This window comes from Sturnus vulgaris, chromosome 22 (assembly GCF_052056855.1).
Source record: "Sturnus vulgaris isolate bStuVul1 chromosome 22, bStuVul1.hap1, whole genome shotgun sequence".
Lineage (NCBI taxonomy): Eukaryota > Metazoa > Chordata > Aves > Passeriformes > Sturnidae > Sturnus > Sturnus vulgaris.
In genome coordinates, this window is record NC_142264.1 from 7,795,767 (window position 1) to 7,812,650 (window position 16,884).

The window sequence follows — 16,884 nt, forward strand, 5'->3', positions numbered from 1 at the left end:
AATAGGCAGTGAATCACGTTAGTGAGGGGTGCTAAAATCCTCTGCTCCTGTCATATGAGTCTGATCAAGGCTCTGAAACCAAACTTCTCCCAGCAAAACCATGCCCAGCTGGCCGAGCCTCCCCAAAAGGTAATGCTTGCATTTAAGTAACACAGGGCTGGTGGAGAATGCTCAGGCTGTTTTGTTTGCTTTGTGATCCCTGCCTGCTCCATGTACCCCATGTACAGATCCCTTCCAACAATTTCCTGGTTCAGCCATGCAGGCTCATTTTGAGAACTGGTTTTCTGTTCTGTAAAAATGCTCAGCTGGAGCTGGGGTTCTGGTGCTGATGCCAATTAGGATGGAAGAGGCCCAGCTCACGGGGTCCTGTATTTGTTTTGTAATTGAGTTGAAAGGGCTGACTCATTCCCCTCCACTCTGTCTCCCCCCTCTGTGAGCTTATGAAGAACACAGTATTTCACAAGTACAGACAGGCTGCTGAGTGTGGCTGCCCCAGCCCCCGGCCCAGATGTGAGTGCTGCCCCAGATGTGAGTGCTGCCCCCACAACCAGGGGAGAAGGTGCTGATGGGGGAAACCATCCCCCATGTCTCACTCAGAGGATGTGGCAGTGTTAGAGATGAGGGCACAAAGTGGGGTGTCAGCCCTGCATGCCCCTGTCCCCAGCATCCTGCTCCCAGGGCCATGCTGCACGTGCACCTCATCCACCTCCCACAGCACAAGGAACCTGGTTTTTTTTTGATGTTTAAACAAATTGCTAGTTTTCCTCAATACCCCCCTCACTGCATGGAGACGTGCTGTTTTTGTAGGACTGGATTATTAATGCACAGATTAGAGAGGATGGGGAGTGTTTCTTGCCCTGCTTGGGAGGATTTTGGTGATTTGACTGGAAGTAAAAAGGTTTGGGTGCTTCTTCTGCACATTCCATTCTGTACATGCCAGGGTGTGGTTGGGAGCAGTTGGACTGAAACACTGCAAAGGAGTTAATACATTGTTAGCCTCAATCCAAGGACTAAAAATTAGGTATTTTGCCCAGAAATTGGTTGTGCAAAAACACAAGCACCCTACTCCCAAAACACCAACCCACTGTTTGGCTGAGTAGAATGAGTGAGATCAAAGAAGGACTGAACACAAACTTTTTGATTTGAAAATTTCTAAATTCGGGGAACATCTGAGCTTTTCTCATTGCCAGTAACTCTTCCTACAGAGTGGAAGGGCTCCTGTTCTGATGACAAGCATTTGGACAAGACCTTGTCCCAAAGCTGGGCTGAGATTTTAGGGTCTGGCCTGAGTTATTTCTCAATTTCTCCACAGCTGTGCTCATCCTGATCTTGTGCACCATTAAAAAAAAACCAAAAAACCACCCCAGCAGGACAAACCTGGCTCTTGACGAGCTCATCATCCCTGTGGATGTGCAGGATGTAGCCAGTCCTGCAGCTGACGTTGCACTGGGCGCCGTTGTCCCAGCCGGTGCCGCCGGTGCAGTTCAGCACAGCGTTCTCCATCTCCAGCCTCTGGCAGTCAGTGGCCTCACAGGAGTAGTGGACACAGCTGGGAGGGAGACAAGGAGTGGTGATGTTATTTGCCATTCGAATATTTCGATCCATTCCACAAGAGCAGTGTCTGAGTGACAGACTTTGGGCAGAGAGTTCTGAGCCCAGCTCAGGAAAGGGCCCCACAGCCTCTTGGTGCATGTCCTGAAGGACACAGGCAGTGGGCACAGTGATGACAATGACAGCAAATTACAGGTTTTGTAGCAAAAAGGGGTGAGCCTGCTAATTCTGTAGAAGTACCTTCCGTTCTGCAATATTCAACTGCACTATGACCTCCCTGCTCCTGTAATAATGTCCATTTATCCATTTATCCATTTATCCATCCATCCATCCATCCATCCATCCATCCATCCATCCATCCATCCATCCATCCATCCATCCATCCATCCATCCATCCATCCATCCATCCTTCCTGTGAAAGCATTCTCCCTCCAAGAGCAGTCCTCATGCCCCATCCAATTTTAAATCTGCTGAATTCAGTAGTGCTGATATTGGCAGTGATAAGTGAGCACATGGGAGGAGGGTTTCTGTGATAGACACTCTTATCTTTGAGAAGCTCGATTGAAATCATCACATTCATTTTATTCCACTTCACGAGGAACACCAAACATCAGCTGTGTAGCTGTGTTGATAAGCTCTTATCAAGCTCAGCAGCATGCTGTCGTTTCAGATCTCTCCAGTTGCTCTCCTGCCATCCATAAAATCTTTCCCCCACGGAAACTATCTGTTCTCCCTCTGGAAAATTATTGTAACATTAAGCACAACTTGCAAAAAGAGATTTTCGTTTAATTTTTATATACACGGAGATGTCTGATTGGCACAAAATCTTTCACCATCTCTGATGACCTGAGTCAAACATTATAGCACATGTTCAAATGTAAATATGGGGTAGTCCCTCAACAAATCAACAATGAAAATGCTGAGAGTCTTAAAGCATCAAGGGAGATTTAGACTGGAGAGAGGGAAAAATGTTTTTACAATGAGGTTGGTAAAACACTGACACAGGTTGCCCAGAGAAGCAATGGATGCACCATCCCTGGAAAAATTCATGGCCAGGTTGGACAAGGCTCTGAGCAACCAGATCTTGTTAAAGATGTCCCTGTTTACTGCAGATGACATTTAAAGGTCCCTTCAACACAAACCATTCCATGGTTCTATGTTCAAAGAGATTCTGGATTAGACATGAAATTTCTGGGATAAGGACCACTACAAGGTGATATGTCTCTGCTGAAATTCAAATATCGTTCTGAGGAGGGAAAACATTGACTTATTTCACCATCTGCTTGGGTAGGGAAGAACCTGAAAGAGAAAATTATAGAAAGCAGGGAAAGCAATGTATCAATATGCATATTTTGAAATAGATTACAAGCAGTTATTCCTGTCTCCTAGATAAAAGGGTTAACAGCCACCAAAGCCCTGTTCAGCTTAGTAAGCCCTGACTTAGCATGTACGTGGTGTTTTGCTGTGTTCAAAGCACCATGCAGACATTATCTAATTAATTTTTGTGACACCTCTGTGAGACACCTGGGCTGGAATTGTTATCCCCATGTTACTGATAGAGAAGCACATCTGCACATGTCTCTACTGAGCTCTAGATCAGATTAAATGACAGTATTTATGTACCTGCATGACTCATTTCTCTGTCCCAGACTAGTGCTAATATGGGGAGTGCCCACTGCTTGTAATTTAAAGTTGCTTGTTCAGTGTTGGCCCTTCCCTGGAGTGTGAGGAGCCATAAACAATTTCTACATTCAGAAATACTTTATTTCCTCATGGTGCACAAAGCATCGCTGCAGACAGAGCTGAGGAAGGAGAATTCCACCTCTGTGTTGGCCAACTCCATATCCTTGAATGCAACAAACCCCTGATTATCAGCACAATTGTGATGCTCATCACTTTCTGCAGAATGGATGATCCTCTGCCAGAGCTGGCCTCTCCAGGGTGATTCTGCTTTCAGGAGGATCTCCACCCACTAACCAAGGATTTCACACATTTTCCAGTCACTGCATCTCCCAGCCTGGTGTAGATTTAAACTGTCGTGGATTTCACTCTGTAAGGATTGATGAGGCTGTGGATGGAGCAGCAGCTGAACAAGTGAGCAGCACATCCTTGTGCCCAGGTGACCATGACTGAAGAGAAACAAGGTGAGAAGAACAGCCAGGTTCTATTGCCTTGCAAATGCCCAACACGAATCACCCGGGGTGTGACCCACAGACTTTACACTCTCCTTTACACACCACGAGCCTCACACGCTGTGGGTCCCTGAGCAGAGCAGGACCTTACCAACCTCTTCCTAACCCTACCAGACTCATGGTACTGCTGCTTGAGTAGGACCTCAGCTGACATCAACAAGAATATCTGAAGCTGGATACTGAGTGAGAGTGTAAATGATGAATGATGCTTTGTGGAACCTCCCTGTTACACGTCCCAGTTACACTGACCCATGAGGGTCAACTCTCACTTTGCTCCCCTCCATTTCTCAGATGGTGAGGCTGCAGCACGAGTGTCTCCTTAGTGCTTAGAAAGTTGACTCACTGGGGGAAAAAAGGTGCACTATTGCCAAGCCACTCTCAGCAGCACATACTGCAAACCTTGACTGCCCGTTGCAAAACTGCCTCAAAATCTGAAAACCTTCTTCCATCAAAGTTGGAAAAATAAAATAATAGCAGACTTATTTAATCTAATACTTATGTGAATTAGTGCAGCACTGAATTCAGCCTTGAATGGCTTCAGAAGGAAGGATGAGCCCAAGAAAACCCTTGTAATTTGCACGGAGGGAAATCTGAAGCAACGTCACCACAGTCAGTGGCATCGCTTTTCATTTCCATCAATGTAAAGGAGAAAAAGAATCTGGTTTCTGGAGTTCAGATCAGGACACCAGATGAGCAAGCCTGGGCTTAGAAGTCCTACAGAACTGAAACGCCACAGACAAAGGCATTAAGAAACACTTATTGTGATGTTCTTCTTTCTGTTTACAAGTCCCCTTGTGGTCTTCTGAAATGGCCAGGGAACATTTTTAGCCACCCCCTCCAGGCTCCAGATTATGCCTTGGTTAGCAGATCATCTGGGCAGCTCTCTCTGTCTGTAACTCTATATGAATGACTTCAGTGACAAACAATACAACCATTCACTTTTTGTAAAAAAACAACCACTGCCACCAAATGTTTCTAATTTAAATATTTCTGGTTCTCTAGCTACTGGTTCCAATTTGGTATCAGCTACTGTCAGCCATAAATCCCAATGAATTTTGAAGTCATGATCCTGAATTGAGCTCTGCAAATGCAGAATTAGGAAGGAGAAATTAATATCTCCAAGAAGGAAGTTTAGACAAAGAACCCATCACATCCATTTGTGGATTACAGAAGCTCTTGCATGGGTACTGCCATTTAGCAGTGGTCAATCATCACATGTTCCAGAAAATGTGCATTCCTCAGGAAAGAAACAATATAAGAGCATCTGAGAATGAAATCACTTCGGCTTTAACTCATGTTGACTCCTGCCATAGGACAGTTTATCCCATTTTCATGCAGTCAAAATTGTGTGACTTCATCAAAACTGCCTATTTCAAATCATCCCTGGTCTATCCTAACTCCCAAAAATCCTTACCAAAGTACAAAGTAGTGTGGAGCAAAGCTACACAAAGGACCCAAGGACCACTCTAATGATTAACTTGAACAAGTGTCAGTGCTTGGGACATTCCCTGACAAGTGTTTATTTCACTGGGTCTCCTCAGGATTCATTTGTTCCTTTTCTTGCCCTGGCAGTGTACAATTTCCTAAAACAACATCTTCACACCGAGGTGAATGCAAGGAGCAGTGGATTTCTTGCACACATTCCATTGCATGTTCAAAACAGATCGAGGCAGACTGTTTCAATGATGTCAAAAGCCCTGGACTGAGTTAGCTTCTCATGTAGGCTGAAGTTCTGAGCCAGTTCTTACTTTATTCAAATCCATTCTGCCCATCCCAAATCTAAATGAGCTCAGTCATTAGGCTCTAAATCTGTATTTCTCTGTGCCAATATTGGCCCCAATTCAGCAAGGCACTTAAATATGTGCTTAACTTCAAAAGCACAGTTAAGTCCCACTGATAGATTTGACTACAGGGGGATGTAAGCAAATAGCTCAGGGCTTTGCTAAATTGGGGCCTTAGTGGCACAATCCTAGAAACATTTGTATTTTAACATGTTTATAGAAAATTATAACAATTAAGTGGAGCTCTTCCTTCCTCACATAAAAACAATCCAGGACTTCCTCTTTCAAAAAGCTTACAGCAGCCAAACTTTCTTTTCCTAACCCCAAGGTCAAGCGCTTTTCCAAGAACTCATCTTAACATGGTGCCTTAATTATTTGTTTCCTTTGTGATGGTTCTGACACATATCTAAGCTCAGGTGAGCCTAAAAACTCATGGTGGGCACTTTTTAGGAGAAGAGCCACAACATTATCTCTTGGACACAGCAAAAAAACTCCCTTTTCCACAGTCTGGGCCAGCCTGGGCTTCAGAACTGAAATGCAATTTGGTTTTGTCCTATGCCCCCATCCACACAACTCATACATGTGTAGCCTTCTGAGGGTTTTTCTAACATACTTATCCTTACAATGGGTTTTGTTCTCCTCTCTAGAGGTTAGTCTAAAGGCAAGAGCAGGTTCTCTCTAATCTAAACATACATGCAGAGGCTGCTAGACATATTTCTTGTTGTAGAAAATTAAAAATAAAAAGAACTGAAAAGGTGGCAATGACTTTGTCTTCTCCAGTCTTCAGCTAAAGCACATTGCCTCCTTGTATTAACACAAAATCTTGAATATCTACCCAAATCCATGGGGCTGGATGGGGACTGGTGAACCTGTGCTGACTGGAAGAAGGACCAAGCCCTTTCTTAAAAAGGTGTTTGCCTTCACATTTGATCCACGAGAGTGACAACATGAGTGGTGTCACCTATGGTCCCTTCAGCAATGTCACCTCGGTACTGCTGGGTTAGACTCTGACAGTGATGCCAGCAAACCCCTTTTTCAAAAAGGGTCAAAATGAAGCTAAACCCAGGGATTTACAGAAAACCCTTGCTCCAATCCAAGGTAAGCCCCAGGGAGAGGAGAGGCACGAGCCAGCATGTCCCCTTCACTGTCCCCATCACTGGCAGGGCAAGCTCTCCTTGGGGACAGGCTGTGCCTCCAGCCTGCCTGCACCCCGTGGCGTGAGCTGCTCCTGCCAGGGGGGTCCATATTGAACTGATAAAGCTCTCAAAGCCCCATCACCCTGCCAGCTTGGAAGTGGGACCGTGTCCCTGGGCGTCAGCAGCCCCACAGGTCTCCCTGCCAGAGTCTGTCCAGGCAAACAAAGAAAATGCATTGCCTTCCACTTTAATAAAAGCCAAATGATGCCGTTTGCCAATTACCAAAACGGGGCGAAGGTTAAAAACCCATTGAATTATAACACATGTCACGGACCAAAGCTTCTATGATTAACAGTTCTGTGAGAAATTCATTAATTTCACCCGAAGCAAGCTGACAGAGATTGTGCTTAATGACAGAATGCAGGGCAGGGGAAAGGCGGCCGAACCAGGAAAGAGAAAGCTGCATTAATTCACAACAAAAAGAGACGAGGAAACCCTTTTTCCCCCCTTATGAAAAGAGAAAAAAAAAAATCACTAGAGTTGTAAAGAGCGGTTGCATTTGTTCTGCCGCTGAAGATTTATCTTCATCATTTCTTGTTGGGGAAGCTGACAGCAGGCGAGAACAAGACAAAGAGAAGAGCTGGAGTGGGCTACGAATCCCTGGGGCTTGTTTGGGGCAGCAGAGGGTGCAGCTCAAAGGGAATTCCCCACAGAGGCCAGAGCAGGTGTTGGTGTGCTGGCCAGGTCGTGGTCTACAGTGTCAAACATCCAGATATGCACATTTACAGAGGGAGCAAAACCCAAAATCTCCCCTGCAGAAGCAATTCTGAAGCCGTAGCAGTGAGGCTGTGCCAAGGTTTAACCAAAGATAGCAAAGGAAGATCTTTTTGCTACACTCCTTAGAAAGCACGAGGTGGTGACAATGTGAGGCAGGAGAGCTGTGGGCAGCCATGGGGGACTTGTCCTCAGTGTGAACACAGAGGTAATGGTGGATTAGAAAGAGGGAAAGTCCTGGAATGCACAGTTCTGACAGCTGAGCTGGCTGCATTGGGCTCTCCTGCAGGAGAGGAACAGTGGCATCAGGAGGGGTGGTGGAGGGGACAGGGCTGGTGGCCATGGCAGCAAAGTGCCACCAAGGAAAAGCAGCACTTCCCACAAACTGCTTTGCCAGGGATGGGTGACCCACAGCTGATGTTTCCTACCCAGTGAAAAAGACAAACATCTTTTCTGAGGAAAAAGATTTTTTTTTTTTTTTTTTATATTTGAGGAACCACTATCAAAGGCACACCAGGTCTTCTTGCTGCTTCAGTGACTGCAGGGTGGGAAATTACACCTCTGCTTTTGCACACCCAATTTCACCGTCCACTGCATGAGGCTACACAGGAAATAGTAAAAGTATAATAATTTGAGCTATAAAGCACAAGAGAAGAACTAACCAGGCCATTATATCTGGTCTAAGGATGGAATGTGAAAATAAAGAGTGTCATTTTTACAGCACATCTCCAGCAGTGAGGTAAACTTCTGCTGGGGGAAAAAAAAAAAAAAAAAAAAAAAAAAAAGGCCTGTAGTCACTGGCAGCAGAAAAAACAACAACTGGAAGAATAAAACTGGAAAGGACAGAGTAGGAATTTTCAAACTATAAATGTATAAATGTCTTCAGGAGGATGGAATGGATTTTCAAAACAACTAATGATGACTGAGGACAACTACCTATAAAGTTTATTTGGACTTTCAGATTTAAGCCCATTTTTCTCTAAAATATTAGCTATAATGCATATTTTAAGAAAGAAGAGTAAGTGCATGCTTTATTTTTAGTTATTAAGTTGTCACTAACCCATGGGAGGGATCCATTCACCCTCAAAATAAAAACTCTGTTAACTTTTAACAGACAATATATTTCTTTTCCCCTCTCAATTTTAAAATCTGCACCCTTGCCTAGAAATATCTGTATCTGGCTATAAATCCTCTCCAAGTAAAATAATTCTCCCTGAAAGAGAGAAATAATACCTCTTGTAGAGAGAAGCCAAAAAGCAGGCAAAAATATCCATGCTGACCTAAGGAGAATGAAAGTGGTAAAATTGATGATCACACATAGGAAGGCAAGTTCCTTTAAAACTTCAATAAATACCTTAAAAATCTTATTAGGCAAATGCAACCAGTGGGAAAAGGAAAAGCTGGGCAGAGTGAAACTGGCACTCCAGGGGAATCTGATGGGCAGACTGTGAGCAGGGGAGGCAGAAAACCCATGTCCAGCCTCTGAGCTGGTTGAGAAGTCATTTTTAAAATCTATCTTTCTCTGTTGTTCCTGGATTGGGTAAAATAACCAAGGAAAAAGAAAGCAGGTGACAGCAAAGGAGTTTCCTATTTCCTGGTTGCACAGCTTAATTCACAATTTTCTCTGCATCTTGGGTACCTGAACTGCTTGGAGTTTTTCATACAGAAGAAAACAGATCTGCTCACCCCAAATGATCCCACCACAAGGCAAACTGGGGACTGACTCTCCACTGAAGCACTGAAGTACAATAATTCCACTGATTTTAATTGCCTTTGGACCAGGGCTTTACTTTTGAGAGCTTCTAACTCCCTGACAGACACGGGAAACTTTATGACTAATCCAGTGCTGGAACCTGCAAGACCTAAAACATTACTCTGAACAAGTGAGGCTCAGATGGGAGTCTGTGAGAGCAGGGGCTGAGAGGGTTCAGTGCATCCCAAAAACAAAATGATGCCAAAATAATCAAGAAGAAAAGTAAGAGGCAAAAGGCAGGTGATTCTTCCTCAGGGCATTTCTAAAGGTTGGGCTGCTGGGCTGCAGAGGCTCACTGAAGCTTTGCCTAAGGGGGATGCATTTTTTATTAAGGAAATAACTTTCTAAACACAGAGCACTTCTAGTTCCACAAGTGAACAAATGGCTCAATTCCTACTGAAAACTTGAGAGGACAGTGGAATGTGGCCCTGTGTCTCAGTCCTCCCGAGCTCCCTGTTGCTTCTCACCATCTCCTTCCAGTGGGGCTTTCTTGCCCTTTTTCTGTCCTGCTTCAGCGCTGGGATTTGGCCACACTTCCACCACCAGACTTCTCATCTGAAACTTGATCCTGCTGTCTTTGGGCCTCTGAATTTATACAACCTATTGCACAGAATGATCAGACGCTTTGAATCTAGGTCAGAACACACTGACTGGATTGATTTAGCTATAGATATGCTCCTTTTTTTTTTTAATTTTATTTTCCCCTCCCTCTCCCCCTTCTCACTCTCCCGCCTTTCCTGGAATAAAAGCAGGTCCTAAAAACAAGCCAGAACACTATCAAAAAACCTGACAGCTTGCTTAGGAGGCTGAGCAGGGGTTTGCTGGGATATGCAACTTGTTTTACTATTGCTGCCGCTATGGTATGACAACAGCTCACAACTTTGAATTCACAAAGGAAGAAAAAAAAAATATTCTTTCAGGGGTTTTGCTAAATTCTCTCCTCTTCTTTTCACTGCCTCACTGAAAGGATCCATGAAGCTGCTGCTCCAGAGGCCATGAAAGGTCACGATCTCTGTGGGATGCTGTAAAGCAGAGACTGAGAGGGGTTGGTGGTGATCTATTGATGTGTCTGCAATAACAACAAGAATAAAACGGTAGCCATAAACCTTTCATCCTGGGGGGTCCCACTGAGCTTTTCAGAATGGGGGCCGGATCCAGAGAGGTGCTGAGGGCCTCACCCAGCCATAAAAGCACGGCAGATGCTGGTGGCCATGGCCCTGCAGCCCAGGGCTGAGCACCTGGCAGGATCTGGTCCCTCCAGGACACTCTGTCCCTTCTCTGGGAGGTCCCCGTGGCACTCTGGCAACACAGAGCAGCTCAGATTGAACTGGTGTGAGAGTGGCCAACACCACAGCGGGCTGGGGAATGTGTCCTGAGTGAACCGGCCCCTATTCCAGGCTTGGCATAAAGGAGGGAGGAGAAAGGAAGAGGAAATAATTCACTAACAGCATCCCGTGCGGGTTAAATGTCCCATCCATCCTGATCAATGAGAACACCGCCGGTTTTTTAGCCGTGACACAAAGGGGTCAGCAGGGTTCAGCTGCTGTTGCCCCTGGTGCCTCCTCCCCAGCCCTGGCTGGCGCTGGGCTGGTGGCTGTGAGGCACAGGGAAGCAGGGCTGACACGCTCACCTCTGCTCCGCAGGGCTGTAGGTCTGTCCTTGCTGGCAGCTGCTGATGGTGATGGGGTCGAAGTTGTGGAAGGAACGCAGGGCCACCCCGGAGATGGCCACAAACTGGGAGCTGAAGCTAATGAGGACAGCCTGGGTGTGATAAAAAGGGTGACTGAGGTCATGGATGACGGGGATAATCAGGGGATTGTTCCTGCAGCTCAGGACGTGGACACCTGCCAGAGGAGAGACAAGATCAGAGGAAGGGTCAGGCTTAACACAATTGCTTCCCGGAGCCGTGGGCACTTCAGAGGCATTTCACCCAGAGGAATGGCCCTATAGAGCTGAAAAGTTATGGTAAGCTGCCTGGAGGGGCTCCCTAAGTCGCTCTGGAGAGCTTAGCAGAGCAGCAGATCCCTCCAGACAGCTGAAGAAAGGCTGCCATTCTCCCCAGGCCCTGGGAGCCGCTCCTTTAGACCACAGCTACGTTTCTATTGTGCTCTGCTAAATCAGGAGCAACCAGCACGGGGGAAGCAGAGTCACACTATTGTAAAACGGGTCCTGGAGGACACTTGGAGCCTTTATATGCAGGATCAAACAGTGCCGGCAGGCTGGGGGGCTTTGTGCACCAGGGCTGGGGCACCAGCAGCTCCTTTGGAGCTGTGCATGTCATTAACACTCAGTGTAAAACTTTTTTTTTTGCATGAGTTTTCCACTAAATTTGCCCATATTTGATTTTTTTTCTTCAATAGTTTTGAGCCTTAGGGTATCTTTGCAAGAAAAGGCAGATTTGGTCCTGGAGATAGAAATGAGGGTGATGGAGCCACTGAGGATTTTACAGGTGATCTCATTCCAGAAGAAAATAATTATGTCTAGGGGAAATAAAAGCACCTCAAGGTTGCAGTGCACAGAAACACCAGAGAGGTGGCAAGGAGACTTCTGAATCCCTTTTGTCCCGTGGAGAAGGCACTCAGTGACAGCTGGGAAGAAATTCCCAACTTCAGGTGAAAGCAACCTGAATTCAAATGGGCCAAACCTGTTTCAGGGGGAAGGCAGAGGACAGACAGCTGTCAGCTGCCCTCAAAATTCATTAATTGAGATTCATGGCCTGCTGGCTGCCTGCAAGGCTCTGCCTCCACAGCTCCATGGCATCACTCCGAGGATCAGCTTGGCTCCAGATTCATTTGCTTCACTGGAGCTCACCCAGCAATGGCTTTGGCCCAGGCCCCTTGGCTACCCTAATACACTTACAAATTTGAAAATAAAATAAATTCTATTTGCATGTTTAACTGGCTTGGGGATTTCTGTTATTATTTTTTTTCCCCTCAGTTCGGATTTCTTGACTCAAAGGAGAAGGAATAAAAAGGCTTTCCTTTTTCTCCTTAGAAAGTGATTTCCTGTGAATTAAGACATGTTCTTTAAACATCCATCTCCCACCCTCTACTTAAAAAAAAAGAATCTTCCTGTAATAAAAAAAAAATAAAAATAAAAAAGCAAGCCTCTTTTTGTTTTGGTCTTCACCTGACCCTGAAATAACCTCCCTGTCTACTTGCCTCCCACAGGTCTTTTGATATCAGCTCCTTGTGGAACGGTGCACGTTTCTCACTTACAAACAGGTGCAGTTAATACTCAAAATCCCGGGTTCCCAAATTCCTTGGAAGTTTCTGCCTTCTCTGATGGAAAGCCAAGAAAGACCTTATGGTATGAGGCTGTTTATTCACTTCTATTTCATTCCTTGCACTCAGGTGGTGTCCACAACAGAACAGACCCTCAGAGCTGTGCTGCACTGCTGGTTATTCCTGACCCTGACCAGGAAAACGGTGGCTGGACAGGTCAGGGGTTTTTAACTCCCCTGCCATAACCCATGAAGGTGGAACAGGTGCCCCTGGGGACAGTCAGAGCTGTCTCAGGATCATCCCTGTTTCTGTGGCTCTGCACCCATCTATTCAACTCAGCAGCTGAACCCTGGTGTCCACGATGGCTCTGAACCAACAGTGTTTGGCATCCCAGCCTCTCCATCTCCTACCAGAACTTAGAACAAGCTTCAAGTTGTTTTCTGGGAGTCCACTTGCTCTGATCAAGGCAGGAAACTGCATGTCTGGATAGGCTGTGCTTTGTTCATGGCAGTGTCTTTAGCACACTGAGGACTGATCAAGATTTAAATTATTGCTGCTTCTTTTTGGATGTACTTTTAGTTTGCCACGAACTTCTGCTCAAGGCTCACTGAGTGTCTCAGTCAATCCTGCCCCCAGTGCATGCCAACATTTGCATCTCAGTTGCAGTTTCCAGCTTGCCATGGTGATAATTCAAACACATGAAATACAATATCCAGGAAAAGGACTTCACATCACTGTCAGAACTCGGACAGAGCAGCAATGGGGAGCTCTGCCTGAGTGAGAACTGCTGGGTAGCCCACCTACACCTCTCCTCTGCTCCAGGCAGCCTCTTCTGAAAGGTCAAAGGGGCTTTTCCATGATGAAAGCAGCATTTCATCTGGGAGGACATCCAGACATCAGGCTGAGCCATGCCAAACTCATGTTGCAACTTCATTGAAGATTTCAAAACCTAACCCTCAGTTTCCTCTTTGCTCCTCTTTCTTGTTCTCTTTCTCTCCCCGTCTGCCTGTCTGTCCCTATAAAATGTCACATTAAGTACTGCTGGCATGCTCGTGTCTCCATCATTTATTTCTCAGAGGGATAGAGCTATGTGCCACTGTTTTGCAAAAGGAGGGTAAGATTAATCTGAGGGCTCTGGCAAACTGTGAGCCATCCTGACTCAACCTGCACAACTTGCTACAAATTTCAGTTTGTTCTTGGACAACAGACACCACACGTATTTCCTTTGTTTCCCTCCACACCCCACCAAATTCTGTATTATCCTGGATGCTCATCCAACACCTGTCACTCTGTGTCCCTTCTCCTTCTCATCACTGGTGGGAAGCTCATTTGAGTTTCAGCTTGTTAAAATTGAAATGCTATGGTAAAGCAGAAAGCTGGGGGATGGGAGTTATATTTCCTTAAAAACTGCTCTCAAGGTGACCTGGCCAGCTTTCTCCTCAGTGAAAAAAAGGCTGAGAACATCTGGAAAGGGATTATGCAAGTCCTACCCTGACACAGAGTTGAGAGCTAGGGAGAGGTCCTGGGTTCTGAAGCTTAAATGCAGCATGGATCAATTCACCAGACACAACTTCCCCAGTTTAGGGCCCTGTGCCAAGGTAGAGACAAAACCTGTCTGTGCCAGCACTTCAGGTCCTGCCTCTGCTTGAGGCCACGCCAGGAACATGGATTTCACCACCTGAAATCCTTCACCTGGGGAATGTTGGCGATTAAATGGCTCTGGAGACCTCCCTGCAAGCAGGACTAGAGATCACCCAGCACTCCCTGTGAAACGCTCCCTTTGCTGCAGCAGCTGCTGCAGGTCCCTCACTCCCTGTCCCAGGGGTTCATCTGTAGCACCATCAGTGTCTCTCCAGGGCAGTGCTGGGTGTGAAGCACTGTGTGAGATACTTCTGGTGGTAATGACTGAAGAGGAGCTAATCACCTCTGAACAGACAGTAAACAGCTATGGAAAATGTCTGTATAAAATAACACATCATTTTCAATAAATTCTAGTGAGATTCAGGGCTTGGAGCATTGAGCAAGCATCTTTTTTGTCTAATTCTGAAAAACCTGAGCAGGGGTACTGGTGAATGGGGGTATCACCAGATCAAGCAAGCAGTAAAGAGGGAGTTTAATACAACACAGTCTTACCAAGATCGTGGCTTTGCTCTTTGGTGTCAAACAGCTGCACACCGATGGTCTCCTGCTTCTGGTCCAAGTAGTAGGTCCCATCAGTGACCAAGTGAACAAGGACTGCTGCAGCCACCATAGGCTGGGAAAAAAAAGCCTGGGAAAACAGAAACCCCACAAAGCCTGAGGTGGAGAACTGTGGTGGGCTTTAAAAAAATCCCCAGGAGTCAGTCCAGAACTTTTAAAAGAAGAATTCCCATCCCAGGTCACACAGAAATCTTCGTTTCCAATCTCTCCTACACAAACTAGATAAACTCAAGTCAAACAGCCCTGAAGCTGAACCCTCTCAGAAATTCAATAGCCTTGTCACACACGAGGGGACTTCACTACTGACTCTCCAGACAGTGCTCAAAGACATTGTTTTGCTGTTTTGCTCTAAATATACTTCAGAAAGGAGCAGCTTGGTCCTGGGAAGGCTGGCTCATGGTATTTTGCCTGCTGGAGAATCTTTGTAGAGGCAGGCAAAGAGGAAACTTCTGAATGATGTGTGCACTTCTTACCTTCAGCCAGAAAATGGTCTGTGTCATGTGGGAGTACTGGAAGTTGGCTGTGCAGGGGTACCAGGCATACTGGGAGACACCATCATTCAAGTCGATCACCTTGGTTCGACACATCTGCAGCAGGAAAAAAAAAAACCACCAAAACTGACACAGAGGAAGGATTCTGACTGCTTGAAGTGGGGAAACAAAGTCCAAGTGCACTCCAAGGGTAAAGTAATGCACAATAACTCCACTTCCAAATGCCATGAAATTATTCAAAATTAAGTTTCCAGGTGTTCCACCCCAGTAAGAAAAACTGAAAGATGAACGGGAGCTAAAGAATGACGGCAGCTGGATGGCAGCCAACAATCTCTGAATTTGGTAGCAGGTCTTTGACAGCATTTAGAACGACTTTGTTCCCACCCAAATGGACCAGAACTCTTCCCACTGGAGTCCAAGTGAGGATCACTTCTGAACACCCCAGCTGCCAGCACAGACAGTGTGGAGTTGCTCCAACACTGCCCTATTTAAACCTGGTATTACTGGAACCCCAGAGGATTCCAGTACATTGCCCTGTACATTTGGAACCAGGTGTAGCCAGGAAAGTCCTGCCTCTGGACCCATTTTAAGCAAAGTGTTTTCCTCTTTTGCCAACCAGTTCTGCAAGTGGAATCACCTTCTTCCTACACCTGCAGCCTTTCCATGGCAGGCAGCAGTGAGATTGGAGGCAAACTGTTCTTTTCAGTAAGATGCACGACTCCCAAGTCCTGTTATGGATGAAAAGCTGAAAAAAAGCGCCAAAATCTAAGTAGCAGAGAGCCTTTCAGTGCCATCAGCATGTCAGATGTGAAAATGAAGCTGCAAGAAATGGTCAGATTTACCCTGAAAACACACTGCTCAGTGAAGCTGCTTCAAAAAAGAAGCATGAAGGACACAGCCTTCACCTCCACAACAAACAAAAAAAAGGGAATGTCCACAATGGAAAAAGTTACTATTTCATTAGAGGGATACTTATATCTGAGGCTCTTGGAGCATCTGAAAGGTACCTGTTGGATTCACAACCCCTTGGTGAACTCACTGACTGTCATTACCACAGGAATAGATAGAATTCCCTGTGCTGATGTGCTGTCAGTAAAGCTGCTCCCATCAGCAATTTAATTATTAAACCAAAAAGAGAACCCTGAAGTGAAATAGGAGAATTAACAGCCATCCAAAATCCTATGCCCACTCTATAATTCTGCATAGAAATGTCCTCTTGGTCCGGCAGGCAAAGTCTGGGCACTGCAAAGAGAGCCTGGGATGCCTGGGAATGAGAAACCAGATTGGCTAAAAGTGAGGTAATCCCCTTTAAAATCTGAGTCCCTCAAGATCCAGCACAGAGGAATCTTACAGGCAAAACATAAATCAGCTTTAATGGGCTGGAAGAAGATTTTTAGTTTATTTATTTTTTGAAACAACTGGGACCAAGCTTCATTGAGGCTAGCCAGTGGATAGTGTTACATTTTACAGCAGAGCAAGGCTTTACATAAACTATCTTTGGCATTTGAAATCCAGGCCAGCAATTCACCATGTACCATTTCGCAACTCTCCCTTCTTGTATTTTCAGCAGCCTGTGTCTTGTTGGGAGCACGGTTTTTATTTTAATACCTCTCCAGCTAGGGAATTTATCTTGCCCACATCTGCAATATATATGGTCAGAGAGTTCTTTGACATGAACAAAGGTCTCATTACTTTTATATGATTCTGTTCTTATTCTTACTTCTCCTCCTGCTCTATTAGTCCAAAAAGGTGGCTGAAAGAAACGCAAGCACTGACTTTCAGG

At 45.6% G+C, this 16,884-nt stretch overlaps 1 protein-coding gene across 1 annotated transcript in view; it reads right to left on the reverse strand.

Moving 5' to 3' along the window:
• PAPPA (pappalysin 1) overlaps positions 1 to 16,884 on the reverse strand; it is a 180,352-nt gene that overhangs the window by 43,152 nt on the left and 120,316 nt on the right. The window contains exons 11-14 of the mRNA XM_014873129.2: positions 15,084 to 15,197; positions 14,545 to 14,680; positions 10,818 to 11,031; positions 1,378 to 1,549 (exon numbers count right to left, since the gene is read on the reverse strand). Of these exons, the coding sequence (XP_014728615.1) occupies positions 1,378 to 1,549; positions 10,818 to 11,031; positions 14,545 to 14,680; positions 15,084 to 15,197 (636 nt within the window). The remainder of the gene's footprint in view (positions 1 to 1,377; positions 1,550 to 10,817; positions 11,032 to 14,544; positions 14,681 to 15,083; positions 15,198 to 16,884) is intronic.